This window comes from Stigmatopora nigra, chromosome 16 (assembly GCF_051989575.1).
Source record: "Stigmatopora nigra isolate UIUO_SnigA chromosome 16, RoL_Snig_1.1, whole genome shotgun sequence".
Taxonomy (NCBI): domain Eukaryota; kingdom Metazoa; phylum Chordata; class Actinopteri; order Syngnathiformes; family Syngnathidae; genus Stigmatopora; species Stigmatopora nigra.
In genome coordinates, this window is record NC_135523.1 from 2419905 (window position 1) to 2436757 (window position 16853).

The window sequence follows — 16853 nt, forward strand, 5'->3', positions numbered from 1 at the left end:
CCAAAATGAGTAATAATGGATAAAAACGAACCTGCTGCGACTGTAACCGGTGTTGCAGTTGTAGCCTGAGCGTGTTGGGCTGGTTGGGTATCACCCCGCCGGGCCGCAGTCCCGCCCGGGTAGGCATCCTCATCATGGGATAGCCAGGCCTCGGCGCCATCTGTCCGGCCATGGGGTGGAACGCCGCCTCCTGCATGGGTGCTCCGGGGTATCCCCTCTGCGCCATGTGCGGCGACGGTCCGAACTGCTGCTGCCCGTACATTGGCGGCTTCTGCTCCAACATCATGGCGGCTGCCGGATCCTGCGAGAACTGGTCTTGGTCAAGCGATTGGTTCTGAAAAGAGGGTATGTTGAGGGTTCTCTCGCCAAAGAGACAAGGACCACTCACCTGTTCCATCAGAGCGGGGATACCAAGCATCTGGTCCAGTTCCTCCAAACCGTCGCAGTCCTTCAGCGCCGTGTAGAGTTGAGACATGAGGGCCCCCTCGTCTACCGGACCCCCTTCGCCACCGCCGCCGAGGCCCATGCCGCACAGTAAGTCCTCTTGCGGGTGTGGGTGCAGCGACCTAGCCGGGGAACAGTCTTGTATTTGGGTGTTGTTCACGGACATAAACAGGACGGTACGGTACCTGTTCTGGTTGACAAAAGCTGTCTGTTCAATGGGCATCATGCTGTCTGGCCAGGGCGCCGTCTGATTGGGTGGAGGCTGCTGTTGTTGCTGGGTGAAGTGACCCACCATGCCCATGTCCATTTCGGCTAATGATGGACAATAAAATGATTATTCTATTAAAAAAATAGGACATTTTTTACATTTAGACGTGGATATCGAACTTACCGTTGGACATGATGGATGTCTGGAGCATTTGCCGAGGTCCCTGTTGTCCACCCGACCTGAGGGTTGCGGCACCGGGACCCATTCGCCCTTGGGCCATTTGCGGGGTCAAAGCCGAGCCTGCCCAGCCTTCCTGCTGTTGCTGACGGGCCACGCCAGGACCCATCATCCCTGGATGGCGAGCAAACAAACAGTTAGCAGAGTTTCTTGGGAACTTACTGGAAACACTTGGGTACACATACCTGGAACCACCATGTTGGCTTGGTTAGCCATCATACCGTGGTTGGCCACCATCCCCGACGACTGTTGTTGTTGTTGCTGTTGAACCAAAGCGTACGGGCTGTTGTTCCTCATGGGGTACTGCGGCGATGCGCCCATTTCTAGCGGAACACTCCTCGCTGGTCCAACTCTGCCCGGCAACCCGGCTCGCACGCCACCAAAATCTGGAAAGAAAATATCGGTGAGGTCACAGAAAAGGGGGATGTAATTTTTAAGTCTTACTGGTGGGACCCATGGTGTTGGTGACGTGCTTGTGTTGGGGGTGCGCCGTGGCCCCAGTCGCCGCCGCCGATGGACTGTTTTCGGACATCTGCAGGATGTCGTTGATGATGTTTTGCTTGTCCACGGGACTGGGCAGCGAGACGGGTCGCGGCTCGCAGAACAACTGCGGCTGGGCATTCTGCAGGTCGTTCAAAATGTCGTCCAGCTCCGAAGACTGCGCACAAAGGGAGGAAACAAGGTCAAGAAATGATGAGTGCGGGGAAAGGCAACCGCCAGGGGGCAGCAAGGGGCGGCATTCGTCACAGGGACAAACAATAATAACAAAACAGCATCTTATTAACTAAAGCTGAAACGATGAGTCTGCATTGGTTAAATTTGACAGTACCGGACGTCCAATCCATTTTCCACGAGTAAAAATCTACGAATTAGAAATCAATATAAATTGTTAAATTTTTTAAAACATTCTAGAGCTAACAATCACAAAAATATCCTTGAAATATAATTTAAACAACACATTTCTCCCCAAAAACATTAATTTTTGCAGTATTTACATACTATTTTTAAACAAAACAACGAACAAATACTATGTTTTCAAGTCCTTGACGAACGCAAACTCTGAAATCAATTAAAAAAATGAGCTATTTCCAAATATATGCTATTTATGGATCTATCCAGCCATTGCTACAGTGAGTACAGAGTGTAGAGAAAAGCCCTAATGAGGTCAGGAATGATGTAATGCTCCTGTACACTTTGCCTCTCTGCCTGCCTGCCTCACTCTCACTTTCTATTCTCTCGGCTTTTAGCCTTAATGGCTCCCGTTTCTAGCAATGTCTTCTTTCCCCCCCATGTTCGCTAAACAGCCATGGTAAGCCTTCATGTGAAATGTCTTAAGGAAGTTGCCGTGTCAACGGGAGATTTTCCAGCAGTGACGCCACTAGTCACAAGGCAGCGAGGGTGGGGGGGATAAAAAAAAAGGGAAGTTCTTTCTCTTATTTCGGTCAAAGTTGATGACGGGGGGAATGGGCCTTGTACGCTTCATTCCCGCTGCCTTTCGCCAACAGTCGACTCTGCTCTGATTTCACATGTGGTCTCGCATCAATAATTCAGCCCTCAAACAATCGTGAGCATTACAGCAGGGGGGGGGGGGGGGGGGGGGGGCTTACACTAGCCGGAGAGAGAGAGCGGTCGCTGAGGTTAGGCCAGTCGAGGAGCTGTTGTTCAAACGAGAGTCGTCGTTTGGGTTAAAGAGCCATTTTGGGCGATTTGACTCTTTTCGCAGTTCAAATGAATGCGATGCCTTAAAAAAAAGAGCCATATTTTGCGGTGTATATAGTCAATAGGGTGAACGTGGGGTGGCAGCATTGACTTTTTAGCTCCTAAAACAAAGCATCTCTGTCTGCTCTATTTCCGAGTCTGCTTCTGCTCAGCGCTATCACCATGGCAGCAGCATATGGCTCATCCTGTTGACTCCGCCTGCTGACGCCGGGCTCTCCTGGGGGTGAGTGCGCTGTGCTGTGCTGCTGCGCCACCCCGTGCGTGCGTGCGTTTCTTCCTTTTGTTACCGTGCTATCGCTGGTCTTATCAGCTAGCTACTGAAAACAGGACAAGTTCTTAATAATCTCTTATCAACCCATTCATTAAAATCTATCAGAAAAAGGGGACAATACGTATTTGGGGAGACCCCCCACAAAAAATGACTATAACTATGGTACACAAATTGACCCGCCAGCCCTACTTTGGCCAACAGTACTCTGAAATTGAAATGTCCCTAGTTCTTTCCAGATCTGTTTTTTTCCCCCTTCTGTCTTCCTTTGATTGGCAGCCACGAGCCGACCCGTCTGCCAAACCCGCATATTCCCGAGCCAAACGCGAGCCGGGATCAAATAGCCACTGCGCCGCGGGGGCTACTTCCAAATGTCACAGTCGTTTGAAGCGACCGGGATGTAGCTTCCCGTCGCTCGCCCCGCCAACTTCGCTCTCTAAAGATATCTTCATTTTTATCCCCCCGTTCGTTCAAGACACCTGTAGTTAAAAAAAATATATACACGACCAGAAGTGCCAGAACGCGACACGAAAAGGAAGTTTTCCGCTTTGAAAAATGGGAGTGCTGCCATGGCACGACAGATGAACAACTTTGGGAAATTGGCAGTGGATAGCGACGGGGCTTAATTAGCGGTGGAAGCTAGTCCTACTTCCCAATGAATTGTCAAGTCTGGCTATGTGACCTTGGGTCCATTCAAGGCGTCCTCTGAACATTTTTGTCTACAAAAACGACACTACTAGAGTACAGTGGTAAAAGTCTAAGTGGAAGAAAAGACCAAAAGCAACTGACCTGTTCTGCTTGATCGTAGCCGGCGTCCGGTTTCTCGGTCTTGACCAGTGGATGTTTCCCGCCCTCCGACTTGACCTCGCCGGGTTCCAGCTTAGCCGTCTTGTCTTTCAAGCCGCCGTTGTCGTCCTTGTCCAACAGGGACCGCAACAGAGTGGTTTCCTTCTTCTTGGGGCTGAGTGGTTCCTGCTTCAATGCGGCAGAGTCTACGGCGGCGACGGGGGCGCCCTGCTGTCCCTGTTCCTGACCCGGCTCCTTCCCGGTGGCCTCTGCCGTCAGCTTGGCCAAGTCCACCGGGGACGTACTGTTCTGAAGCAGCTGATGGAGTATTTTGTGTTTCTCCTTCAGGGACGTGGCGTGCGCCGTCACGCCGGAGAGCCCGCCGCGGACCCCGGCGGCGTCTTTGCCGTCGCCTCCGGGAGAAAGGGGCGTCTCCAGAGGCTCCGTCTTGGTCGTCAGCAACTGGAGAAGCTTGGTGTGGCCCTTGTCCTGGAGGCGAGCGTGAGCGTCGTCCTGGGGGTCATCTTTGGAATCCGACGCGTTGCCGTCCTGCCCCCCGTCTAGGGGGTCCGCGGGCCTCGGTAAGAGGTGGGGCCCCGACGGTGGGGCGCTCGCCGGGGAACCTATCCTCCGATCGGGAGACCCCAAGGCGTGGCCGTGACCGACCCCGTGACACTCGCTCAGGGCCTGAAGAGCCGACAGGGAACTGCTGGTGTAGCTGTTGCCCGGCGCTCCCATCCCCGCCGGCGAGGGCGAGTGGAGCCCCACACGGGGGCTGCCGGCGCCCCCGGGGCTGCCACGGTGCCTTGGGGACAGCATACAGTTCTGCTGAGGCGGGTGAGGACCGCCTACCGGGCTAGGGCTAGCCCGGGATGGGCTGTTCATCCGCCAGGCCTGGCCTTGTTGAGGCGGCGGCGGCTGCATCCCCCCGGCGTGGGGGTGAGGGTGAGCGTGAGGCGGGGGGCAGCCGTACCGGTATCCCTGCATGTGTTGTCCCATAGCCGCCATGGCCGCCGGCTCCCTGGGTCCAGGAGGGGAGAAAGGCGTGCTGTTGTTACTCGGGTCTTGGCCCTGAGGTCCGGCGCCTGGCAAGCTGCCCGGGGTTGGGGGCGTCACGGAAGGGGTGGAGGAGTTCACGGGTTTGGGAGCAGGGCCCGTGGCCTGGACGTTGCCGCCGGGGCCCATTTCCTGGCCGGCGCCGCATACCGTCTGTTCTCTGGAGACCAAACGATGACAAGGTTAGTTAGCCGGATGCTAAGGCTAGTGACCAAACTTCGGGACGTACCTCTGGAGGACGTGTAGCGACACGTAAAGCTGAGGCTCGTTGGTGGCTTGGGATCGAACCAGTTTGCTCTTGGTGTGAGCCGACACGATGGTCCCGTCCGAGAGGGAGAAGCGGTAGATGGGGCTGAAGGCGTGGCCGTGGCGAAGAACTGAAGAACCAAAACAAATACATCAGTAGAACAAGGGGAGGGACTTGGACCCCCGGAGCTAACCTTCTTGCTGGTGGCGCTTGGCAAAGGACATTTCGCCGTCATTTTGCAGGTGAAAGCGTTGGATGCAACGGCGGACCAAGTCCTCCCAGCCCGGTTTCATGGAGGCCCGCAATAGGCTGGTGTCCAGAGAGGTGATCTTGCCTTAGGGGGGGGTGAAAAAGACCAGAATATTTTCTAGAAGGGTTGTTGTATGAAACAAAGTGGCTCTTACTTGTTTTTTTTCAGGTATCAGGTTGAGATGGCAAACAAAGTGTAACGCTAGCAAGGCCTACCTGGTACGCTCTAATGCGATTCCGGTGAGAAACCAGGCCATGCCATCTGTCAGACTAATGGATCTCGTTAAGATTGCAGATGAAGCCGACGTTTGCGTAATTGGACTAGCGCGTTACAGTAAAAGAGTGGGTGGGTCGACCTCGTGCTTCAGTGAAGGACTCGGGCTAACCTAGCTAGGAATGTACTTGAAATCACCAGTATCTGGATGTTGGACTTTAGTACTACCAAGGTTAGGTTTTACTATATTACCATCTCCGCTATGAGTTAGCATTAGTTTAAGGACTTTTTAGACTGACCAAGTTCCAGACTAAGTAATTTTCCAGACCAAGTAATTTTCCAGACCAAGTAATTTTCCAGACCAAGTAATTTTCCAGACCAAGTAATTTTCCAGACCAAGTAATTTTCCAGACCAAGTAATTTCCAAGACCAAGTAATTTCCAGACTAAGTAATTTCCAAACTAAAGAATTTTCCAGACTAAAGAATTTTCCAGACTAAAGAATTTTCCAGACTAAAGACTTTTCCAGACTAAAGATTTTTCCAGACTAAAGAATTTTCCAGACTAAAGAATTTTCCAGACTAAAGACCTTTCCAGACTAAGGACTTTCCAGACTAAGGACTTTCCAGACCAAGTAATTTCCAGACCAAGGTATTTCTAATTAATTTCTAAACTAAGTAATTTCTAGACCAAGTAATTTCCAAACATACCCATTACAATTCAAGCTATTTTTATCAAACCTGATCCACATTTTAAGGCCTCAAAACAAAAACATGGACTACCAAACCATCTTTGTGGCTGTTTCTGGGTACCTTGGAGGTCTTGACGTGTAGTGAAGCTCTCATGCGTGGGTAGCATGGGTCTCTCCTTCATGGGGACCCGGCGAGCCACACAGATCAGGCACGACTGGAAGTCTGGGCATGTGCAAAATAAGGATACGGGATGACAAAATTATTCCCGGGCCACATCATTAATGGGGTTATTATTAATGAGAAAACTGCCTTACCATCTCCTTCCTCCTTGATGGACTTGGGCTCCGAGACAGCAAAGCACTGCATGGTTTCGTACTTCTGCTGCTGTTGCGGCTCGTGTTCGTGGGCCTGCTCCGGGTTCTCGCCATGTGGGTTGACCAGCATCCGGCAATTGAAGGTGTGGCTGTTTCGCCTCGGACCCTCGCTGGACCACGGTACGCCGTTCACTGAGGGGTCAATAAGAAGAAGAAAGAAAGAAAAATTGGGATTTACATGTTTTTTTGTGTTTGACAGCATGTTTTACAATGAAAAATTCCGAGAGAACATTGGGTATGATTCCTTTCACTCTAGCAAAGTTGAATCCCACTCCATCTGCTGATCTCATTGGCTGATAATCTCCCAGTTATCTGGGACACAGATTTTTTTTTCTCCCTTTCCTGGGCTCTTCTTCTTCTTCTTCTCTTCTTGATCGCCATTCGCTCTTCTGCCCAGATGGCCGAGCGCTCGTCAGACCTCAATCCGCCGAGTGTGAGGGGGGGTTGGACTGACATACTTTGTAAATCACCTCCAGTGGTGGTTAAATGGTGAAAAAAAAATACAAATGTGGGAGAAAAGTGGTAAAAAGGGGAAATATTGGTGTCGTCATGATACCGTTTTTTGGGTCTAATAGCTGTAATTGTGCTTTTAAGATTTTTTTTTTCCTTTAGTTGGTTCTAAAAGGATTTTATTGTTGGGAATAAAGTGAGATATGTTATGACTTCCTTTTAAATAGTTTTTGTCAGGCTGCTATTTTAAAAATTCTCCTAAAATTAGGACTAATATTTTATGTCATATTTTTACTTAACTGCAGTCACAAGATAAAATTTTTTATTATTTTGCTATGATCTTATGCTAACTCTATTTAGAAAATGACAGTATCTTAAGTATCATAAAATTAAGAGATTTAAAATTATTATTAGTTATTGCTATACTAAATAGAAAAAATAACATTATATGTAAAATGTACTTTAGTTAAGTAGAATTGGAATTTTCTAGACTTGGAATTTTTAGTTAGCATGAATTAAAGATGTTCTCATAATATTAGAGTTGGCTATTATAAAGTTTGCTAGATGTAAAATCGACAAACGAATGCAGTATATAATACGCCATTTGATGTCACATTTTCCATAACATGAGAAACCGGAATCTAACGCCCTTGACGTAAGAGCAAAGTCAGAAAGTGAGAAAGAGCTGACAAGGGAGAGAACCTGAAAAAGGAAGTTAATTAGCTACGAAGAGGAGGGAGCTTGATAGAAAAACGGGAGGGCGACTCACAGAAGAAGAAAAAAATATCTACCGTATTTCCCCATATATAAGGCGCACTGGATTATAAGGCGCACTGTCTATTTTGGAGAAAATGTCAGACTTTTAAGTGCGCCTTATAGTCGGAAAGATACGGTGTATATATGTATAAAAAGTTGAATGAATACCGAGAGATTTAGGGAGAAGGTTCTTGATGAACTCGGCATGGTCTCCCACGTGCAGAACGCTGTAGACGCTGGTGTTCATCAGCTCTTCCTGGTTGTAGTGCAGGTATTGCGTCACGTTCTCCGACACGAAGACAATGTTGCCTTCCATGTTCACCACGAAGAAGAAGCCATCCAGGGCCTGTGGCCAACACATTTTCAGAACATACTAATTTATAATGCAAAAACAATTGGCAAAATTTCATAAACATCATTAAAAAACAACAATATTTCTCTGTTACAACTAACTAAAAATCACATTTTTAATTTCAATGACGACTTTAATGCACAAAAACTATGACTTCAAAAATATGACTTAATATTGGTTACCATATTTTCATGAATATAAGGCGCACTGGATTATAAGGCGCACCCTCAACGAATGACATTTTTTTTCATATATTAGGCGCACCACATTGTAAGGCGCCATGTCTATTTTGGAGAAAATTTCAGACTTAAGTGTGCCTTATAGTCGTGAAAATACGGTACTATTTATCTCCAAAGTCACTTAAAATAAACTGAATTGATTAAAATATTAATAGGAAAATGGACAACAGGCTAAATAAGCATTCTACAATGTAATGTGACATATTTTCAGATAATTAGCATTAAAAATAAAAACATACTCGAATATAAGCCGCAGGCCTACCCAAACTATTTAAAAAAAACTGTTATTTATGGTCTATGATTGATTATTTCTTTATTTAGACTCCCAAAATGCGCCAAAGATTTCCTCCTTAAACCAGCAGAGCGTTGGTTCAGTAAGCGAGCGCCATATTGACGAAGCACGATCTGTACCGAAACAACCGGCAAATTGCGCAAGAACCCCGCATCCATCTGTCCATTCGTCATTCTTCCTGGCTAAAAAAGCACGAAAAGACGAAAAGGACGAAGAGAGGAGATACGGGAGACGCTTAATTGAAAGAAGAAAGCCTGGAGGTGAACCATTACGCACAAGATGGTGGCAATTAGGCCATCAAATCACCCGCAGCCCTTTTGGAGAGACACAAGAGGAAAAAGATAAATTCTGCTGCCTGTTAATCAGGGACGGCGTTTTCTCTTCCACCTCTGCCACGAGGATAATCACCATTAGACTAATTGTTTTTGGACGGGCGTCCGTGCATTTTAATGTCGGAAAATGTGGCCCGAAATAGATAGGATGGCGAGATAGCGAGGTGGTGTATCGCGGCGGCGTGACGGGTGGATTCCGTGCGAAGAAAGGCCACGCGCCGGTCGGACAAGTAGGCCAAGTAGAAAGGGAGCCGCTTTTCGTAACGGCTCTTCTTCGTAAAGGCTTTCCTATGTAACGGCTCCCCTATGTAACGGCTCCCCTATGTAACGGCTCCTTTATGTAACGGCTCCCCTATGTAACGGCTCCCCTATGTAACGGCTCCCCTATGTAACGGCTCCTTTGTATTGGCTCTTTGTAACGACTCTCCTTCGTAACGACTCTCCTTCGTAACGGCTCTTCTTTGCAACGACTCTCCTTGCGTAAGGATGGCGGGAGGGTCAATATACTCATGTTTTTTTTTTAAATGACGTGAGAAATAGTAGCGTTTAAATGAGAATTCCCCCATAAGATAGAGAATAAAGGGTTCCAAGAATCTACTTTAATAGTTAGCATTAAATCAGTTTCCAATCCAATCCAATTTGTTCGGACTGGGAGGACAAATTAGCTTGTGAAAGAAACTAAATGACATTAAGAGTCCTAGATTACAAGAAGTTTTTTTTTGTGTCACATGATAAGCCTAGTTTGTCAACTTTTAAAGTCAAGTGTATATATGTCCGGCTCTACATATTTCTCCATTCTTCTATCGCATCCTTCAAAAATGAACACAATCTATATTTAGCCACCACGAGTCGGTGTGTCGATTCGGTGACGCCGGACCGAGTGTGTCGGCTAAAAATAGCCCGTGATGGGACATATCTAAAGGCCGACGTGAGAGAAAAGTGAAATGGAGAGAGAGCGCTAATGATTTATTCCCAGGCCCTTGAATGCGACGTCACTTTAAAGTTTTCTTTAAAAAACTCAATCTAATACAGTGTATGTTGTAGTGTAAACCTACCTCCAGCATCATGGGTCCCAAGGCATCTTTGTCAATCACGCTTTGGCCCGTAGACGACACATCGGCCTTTTGGACTTCCTCTTCGTTGGCGGCAGCCGCTTTTTCTGTTGGAATAAAAATTTAATTAATTTGGTGTGAAGTTGGGTGAATTATTTTTGGGGGAAAAGGGGGGAAATAGTCTTATTTTTGAGGTTATAAAAGTAGCAGAAGCACAAAAAGGGATAAAGTCATGTAAAAGGATAGAGTATACAAAATAATGATAGTAGATTGATAACATGAAAAAATGGCTGTCATTTAAAAAAAAAAAGTTAAATATAAATATGAAGTAAATTAAAAAACACAAATGACAAATTTGACTAGCAAAGTTGCAGGAAGGCACGAAAAATGTTCATTTTTTTAAATCCAAAATTGAATTATTTTTTTAACACAATTTTTTTATATGTTTTTTCTTGGGAAAAACTGACAAATTCATTAAAAAAATCCCTGGGAAAAACCAGCCTGGTTTCACTACACTATAAACATTTATATAACTTTTAATCTTCCCCTCAAATGCATTTTGGGTTTATTTAGGGCATGATTTGAGATACAAGTCCGTCTCTAAATGTTATCTGCCATATCAAAAAGTCTTTTTCTCGACTTAGGCAACAATCGGCAATCAATTATTCCCGTGGCTTGACTCCTCGCAGTTTTCTTCACACCGCCACGACTCGCCATTCCCAACACTCGGCGCCTTCACTGGCCGAGATACGGGGGGGGGGGCGCAGCTGTGCCACTGTACCCCCCCCCCCACCCGCCAAAGTCCCGCTGACGCAAACATCGTTAACTCGCGAGAGATGAATGTGAGGGTCTGTTTGGCGTTGCGCAAGCTAGCTCTGGAAAATTTAGCTTTTACCACAAATTTGACTTGCTGGTGGGGTCTATTCTTGATCCTCTGCAAAGACTGGAAGCCCGTCGGCGTTAAGACATTTGTTGGCGGGCGTGGAATTATATTAAGATTTAAAATGCTTTTAAATTGGGTTTGATTTTTTAATAGGAATGGCGATTTTACGGTGGATTAAATAGAAATGTAATAATAACAGTTTGTGGTGCTTTCAATGAGTTTAAAGTCAGGATGTGGGCAACCAATCAGAAGCACTTATTGATGTTTTGGCGAGGAAGGATTGAAGGAACGCCAAATTTTCACATGCTTTAAACTGTTTAATATCCAAGTAGTGTTTAATATCTAAGTAGTGTTTAATATCTAAGTAGTGTTTAATTTCCAAGTACTGTTTAATATCTAAGTACTGTTTAATATCCAAGTAGTGTTTAATATCCAAGTACTGTTTAATATCTAAGTACTGTAAAATATCCAAGTACTGTATAATATACAAGTATTGTATAATATCTAAGTACTGTTTAATATCCAAGTAATGTTTAATATCCAAGTACTGTTTAATATCTAAGTACTGTTGAAAACAGTAGATATTTATATATTAAACTCTCATGAATATAATTTTGAGAGCTGGTTTCAACAGTACTTGGATATTCAACAGGACTTTGATATTAAACTTGTGTTTGTGGGTGCAAACCTTGCTCCTTGATTTGCCGGATTTGCTTGACAGTCTCCTTGAGTATGGCACATTTGTCGGGCTTGACGTTGAAGTTGTCGATGTCGTTGAAGTTGGCGAAGATCAGCTCGGCCAGCTCTTCGATGTACTTGTTCTCGTGCTCGCGGTTGCGTTTCTCGTTGCTCCGTTTGGGACTGCGGGGAAAGGAATATATATAAGTGGGTACAAGAAAAATATTTTTCTTAGGGATGGCGACTGTATTGAAAGGCCTGACCTGGGTCCAAGAAGTTCAGCAGAACATTCTTTACGTTTCCGCGCCTCCGCCCTGGCAGGGTCGGACGAGTTTTCCCCCACGCCGCTCATCCTCAATGCATATCAGCGTCTGCAAAAATAAAAAATGTTTTAGTGCACAGGTGTCAAACATGTGGTTGAAGTCATTTTCTTTGGCCTGTAAAATATGTTCCTTAGTAATATCAAATTTAAAAAAATGTAGTCCTCTATGAATGATGAAGTACCATCATTTTAATTATAAAATATTTTTGGGCCAAATTTTAAACCATAATATAGTATCTATACATTACTTCTTTAGGTAAGAAAATGAAAATATGGACCCTTTAACATATGTTAATAAGTTAAAAAAGACAGAATGTTTACTGTTTTTTGTGTGTTATATTGAAGAGAAAAATCATCCAAAAAAATTTAAAATACATTCTTACTAAGTGGCTTCAAATAAAAAAACGGGATAAATTTGGTCAACAATCTAATTAAAATTTATGGTCAACTCTTTCTAATTCTACAAAGTCCATGACCGTCTTTTTATCGTCTTTTACCGTGACCAATTACTCGTATTGGCCAACCCTAATTGGACATCTCCCTTCCAATCCCTGTCAATGTCAACCAAGGCATTCATCTAGAAACCAACACTGGATCATCTACCCGAAGACGACCTCCCGAGCCACCTTGGGAGGGGGGGGAGAAACGACGGCTTCCCCCGCCGCCACGCGTGCTGCGTCGCATCACCGCGAAAACACGACAGGCGCACACGCCCGCTTGACTGCCAACTCCTCCTTCATTACATAAGTCGGCAACGCGGGTGGAATAGCAACGGCGTGCTACAAACCAGACGTAGCGCCGCTTCGGAAGGGAGGGAGGGATAAAAAATAAAAAAAATGCCTCCGCCCCGGAACGACCTACTTTGGAGGGAAAGAGAAGGTGATTGGACACTCAACGCCGACGATAAATAACTTTAATGTCAGCGTTGGTTTGTTCGTATTGGTTTTTTTCCCTTACCGGGTTGTTAAAGTCGGGTAATAGCGAAAGTGGCACGACTTATTCCTATTGGACGACTAAGTTACCAAGGGAATTCAGGCGCTGATTGGCTGCATGACGTCCCATGGGAGATGGATTTGATTGGGCGCCTTGTCGTTTCTCCTTGACATGGTATGTTAGGGAGTGACACCCGAAAACGAGGCACGTCTCAATGACGAGGTGGCTAGACGTTGGGTGGGAAGATGGGTGACCTGTGTTAACCCGCATTATGGATTGAAATATTTTATTGACTTGGATGGGAAGTTTTAGATCAGATTTTTTTTTTTTTAAGATTGGGTTTATCTGGAGTTTGTAATGGCAAAGCTAAATCTGTTAGCTAAGCTAGCATTGAGTGGATTAACCGATTTAAAAAGAACATATTGACAAGAACTATTTTAGATATAATATTTAGATTTTTTTAATGGATTAAAAGTTCTGAATATTCAGTTTTTTATAGATCTAAAACAATGTTTATTTTAGCTATTTTTTAATATATTTGTAGATTTTACAAAAGGATTTTTGAACAGTGAAAAATTGATTAAAAAATTTTGAATATTCTGTTTTTTGGAGGTCTAATAAAAGGTTTATTTGAGATTTTTTTTCGATTTCAAAAAGGGAAGCAAATGTTTATGTTACATGTTATAGTGGAAAACAGAAAAAATTTGTATATGTTTTTAGATTTTTCAAAATTATTTTTGAACGAAAAACAGCAAAAAATGATTAAAAAATGACAATTATTGATTTAAAAGGGGGAATTCGGGGAATTTAATATACATCTATACTCTTCATTTTAATTTAATCCTAAAACAGAAAGTCAGCACTTATGATTGACTATCCCAGGCCACACAAAATGATGCAGTGGTCCAGATTTGGCCCCTGGGCCACCACTTTAACACCAGTGGCTTAAAGCAATTAGCCCCGAGTCTGTCAAGGGATTTTGTTCGCTAAAAGGTCAACGTAAAGTGGATTTCAATTGTTTTTCCATAATTGTAGCAACCTACTTTTGCAAGTCAAGTACATTTGTGCTATCAAATTGGCCTTGAAAACACAAGTGGGACTTTTGTTGATGGTGCTAATCTTTCAGACTGACCTTTTTCAACAAATGAATACCAAAAAAAATGGGAAGATAAATGTAATCGGTCAAAAGGAGCTGAAATGGGGCATTTGGTCAGTCTAATTCTGGAAGGAAATGTTGAGGAAAGCCCAGTGGACTTTTGCCTTCTCGCTTTACATCCAAATATTTGGATGGTTTGGGGGGTTGAGGGGGGTGAATGCCAGCAGCCAAAAACCACAGAATTCATGTCAGAGGAAAGGGAAGTGGATAGTAAAATGGAGTTGAGAAAAACTTACAAGCTTTGGGTTGCTGACAGCTTGTGTTAGCGTTTACTCATTAGCTAGCTAGCTGCCACTTTCGAAGTGAGGTCAGGAAATCGGGACGAGAAACTTCCGCATTTTGAACCTTCGAATACGACGAGGAAGATTTCAGTTATTCATTTTCGGAAAATAAAGCACTTACGCAATAGACGTGTCAAATAAGAAGTGAAAGGAGAATTTTATCGGATGATACAAGAAGGCTATATTATGTATATTACCCTTATAAAATGTAATGTCCCAATCATAGTTTGACTTTATGCTGAGGATCAACCAATAATTATATCTAATTTGATATTATGTATGTTGTCTAATCATATGAAGCAGTAAAAAAATATTTTTAGCTGTTTTTTATATATTTTTAGATGATTTTTGAACTAAAACCCCCCAAAAAAATGGATAAAAATGACAATTATTGATTTAAAAGGGGAAAATAAGGAAATTTAACATACATCTATAATCTTCATTTTAATTTGATCCTAATGATTGATACAAAATATTCAAATAATAGATTTTTACGTAAAAAATAAAGTTGGTTAATCAATGTAAATTTAGGCTGAAATTGGATTGAATTTACTTGATTTTTTTGCTGTTGCTGGACATGTTTTTTATACACACATGTATATATGTGTGCATGTATATTAGACAAATATATTTTTGTTTTCTCCCAAAAAATATGACATGATCGAGCCATCGTAAAAATTATTTTTGAAAGACTTGATTGTGTACCTTGGTTTTAGTTGGCGGTGCACCTCAGGCCATCGCAGCAAGACGGCAACATCGGGAAAGCTCTAAGCACCGCCCACTTCTGCACGCTGAAAATTGAGAGAAATCACCATGAGTCGACAAATCTGGAGACATCAAAAAGTCAGCGAAATAGCCCAAAAATCTCGAACCGCCATCGCTAACTGTAAAAAAAACGGGTCAAGGGGCTACGTTTTTGCACCAATTTTGTAGCGCGTTAGCGTCAAAGTGTCTTCAGGGCTTTTTTTGGTCTCCTGGGAAGGCTGGAAAATGATGCCGTGTGTGCTTTTCTAATCCCGATTAATTGGACGCCTCCTTTTTTGATAATGAGAAAATACGCTTGGTCGTGGTTACGAAGGTTTTTTGGATACTTGTGAGGGTGCCCACCCGGCTAATCAAGTAGTGTAGCAACTGTCGTCTATCTAATTCCACATTTCTCAACCTTCCTCTTTAGGCTTTAAAGTTCTCATCCCGTGAAGGAATTTTTTTTCAGGGAGATCTGAGGCCGTCACATGCTCGCGCCCAATTGGCGGAACGGCTGATTGGACAAAGACGGCGTAGAGGGGAAATAAAAGGGAAATTAATAGTGTTTTTTTTGCTCATTACTATCAGTTCTAATAACGTAAAAAAAATAGCATTCGATTAGTGTTAAAAATATGACATTGTTACATGAATTCAAGTCTTTGAAGCATTTAGTTTGCAGTCACAATTTTGAGATAAATACAGTTAAAATTAGTGATGTACTGGTACATAGGAAACAGAAGATTTGTTGGATTTGATTGGTCGCCTGGATTTGGGAAGCATCGTGCTTTTTGGCTGCGGTAAACCAAAAAATGTTTAGAAATTAATCACTGTTAAATATTTGGAAATATTGCAAAAGTACCAGCAAGGCTAACTTAAAAAAAATCTATTTTTGCATTATTTTTACAGGTCTCAAAATTTAAGAATTGAATAGTTTTTAGCAAAAAATATCCTGAAATTTCAAAATATCAATCAAAAAGTGAAAAGTTAGCATGTGGACATCCATTACATTTTCAACCCTCATTTTTTTTCTAAAAACAAGAATTGGATCGTTTTTGACAAAAAAAATATCCTGAAATTTCAAGAATATCAATCAAAAAGTGAAAAGTTAGCATCTGGACACCCATTACATTTCCAATCCTTGTGTTTTTTAAGCTTGTAATGCACTGTCAAGTCTTTTTTTGGGTAAAAAAAAGGCTTTGACACCACGCTTGGGATAACAATGCTAATGGGGGAGATAATCAGGTTGAGATAGGACAAAAGGGGGGGACGGTGGGATCACGCGGCAGGTCACGGCAGGGCTAAGCGTCAATGGAGCTCCGACCGGGCGCCTTTTCAATGACCCACTGATGGCCCTCAATTCAATAAGATTTTTTTTTAAAAACCTGATCTAATTGCTCCGGACGAATCCCGCTAAAGCTCGGCTTAAGATCGCCAAATGATCGGCACTTCAGAGAAAATTCAATTGAAAAAACACATTGAAGGGAGACTTTTTGGGTGAGAATGTCCATTGGCTTGGACAACCGTCCTCAAGGGGTGACTGGATTTTAGCAGTTGTTAAGTATGTTGAAGCCTGAAAAATAAATTTGGCCGTCATTTTAGTTAGTTTAAGGTACATGTGTCAAAGTGGTGGCCCGCGGGCCAAATATGGACCGCTGAATTATTTTGTGTGGTCCGGGAAAGTAAATCATGAGTGATGACTTTCAGTTTTAGGATCAAATTAAAATGTAGAGTAAAGAAGTATATTGAATTTCCTGATTTCCCCCTATTTAAAATCAATAATTGCCATTTTTAATCAAATTTTTCTGTTTTTAGTTCAAAAATGATTTTGTCAAATCTAAAAAATATATTTAAAAAGCTAAAATAAACATTGTTTTATGTGATTTTATGTGG

General features: G+C 43.5%; 1 protein-coding gene across 6 annotated transcripts in view; it reads right to left on the bottom strand.

Moving 5' to 3' along the window:
• The window catches only part of ncoa2 (nuclear receptor coactivator 2), a 29429-nt gene that overhangs the window by 4604 nt on the left and 7972 nt on the right, over nt 1-16853 (bottom strand). For 4 of the 6 annotated variants that reach the window (XM_077735781.1, XM_077735779.1, XM_077735780.1 and 1 more), the window contains exons 2-17: nt 14925-15010; nt 11791-11898; nt 11538-11710; nt 9970-10073; nt 7868-8045; nt 6434-6625; nt 6240-6341; nt 5159-5299; nt 4948-5095; nt 3666-4878; nt 1334-1547; nt 1075-1275; nt 836-1003; nt 630-756; nt 389-566; nt 32-334 (exon numbers count right to left, since the gene is read on the bottom strand). In XM_077735781.1, coding sequence (XP_077591907.1) covers nt 32-334; nt 389-566; nt 630-756; nt 836-1003; nt 1075-1275; nt 1334-1547; nt 3666-4878; nt 4948-5095; nt 5159-5299; nt 6240-6341; nt 6434-6625; nt 7868-8045; nt 9970-10073; nt 11538-11710; nt 11791-11879 — 3531 coding nt within the window. In that variant the 5' untranslated portion in view covers nt 11880-11898; nt 14925-15010. Of the gene's footprint in view, nt 1-31; nt 567-629; nt 757-835; nt 1004-1074; nt 1276-1333; nt 1548-3665; nt 4879-4947; nt 5096-5158; nt 5300-6239; nt 6342-6433; nt 6626-7867; nt 8046-9969; nt 10074-11537; nt 11711-11790; nt 11899-14924; nt 15011-16853 lie in introns of all 6 variants that reach the window. The other 2 variants (XM_077735775.1, XM_077735777.1) reach the window with 1 other exon arrangement.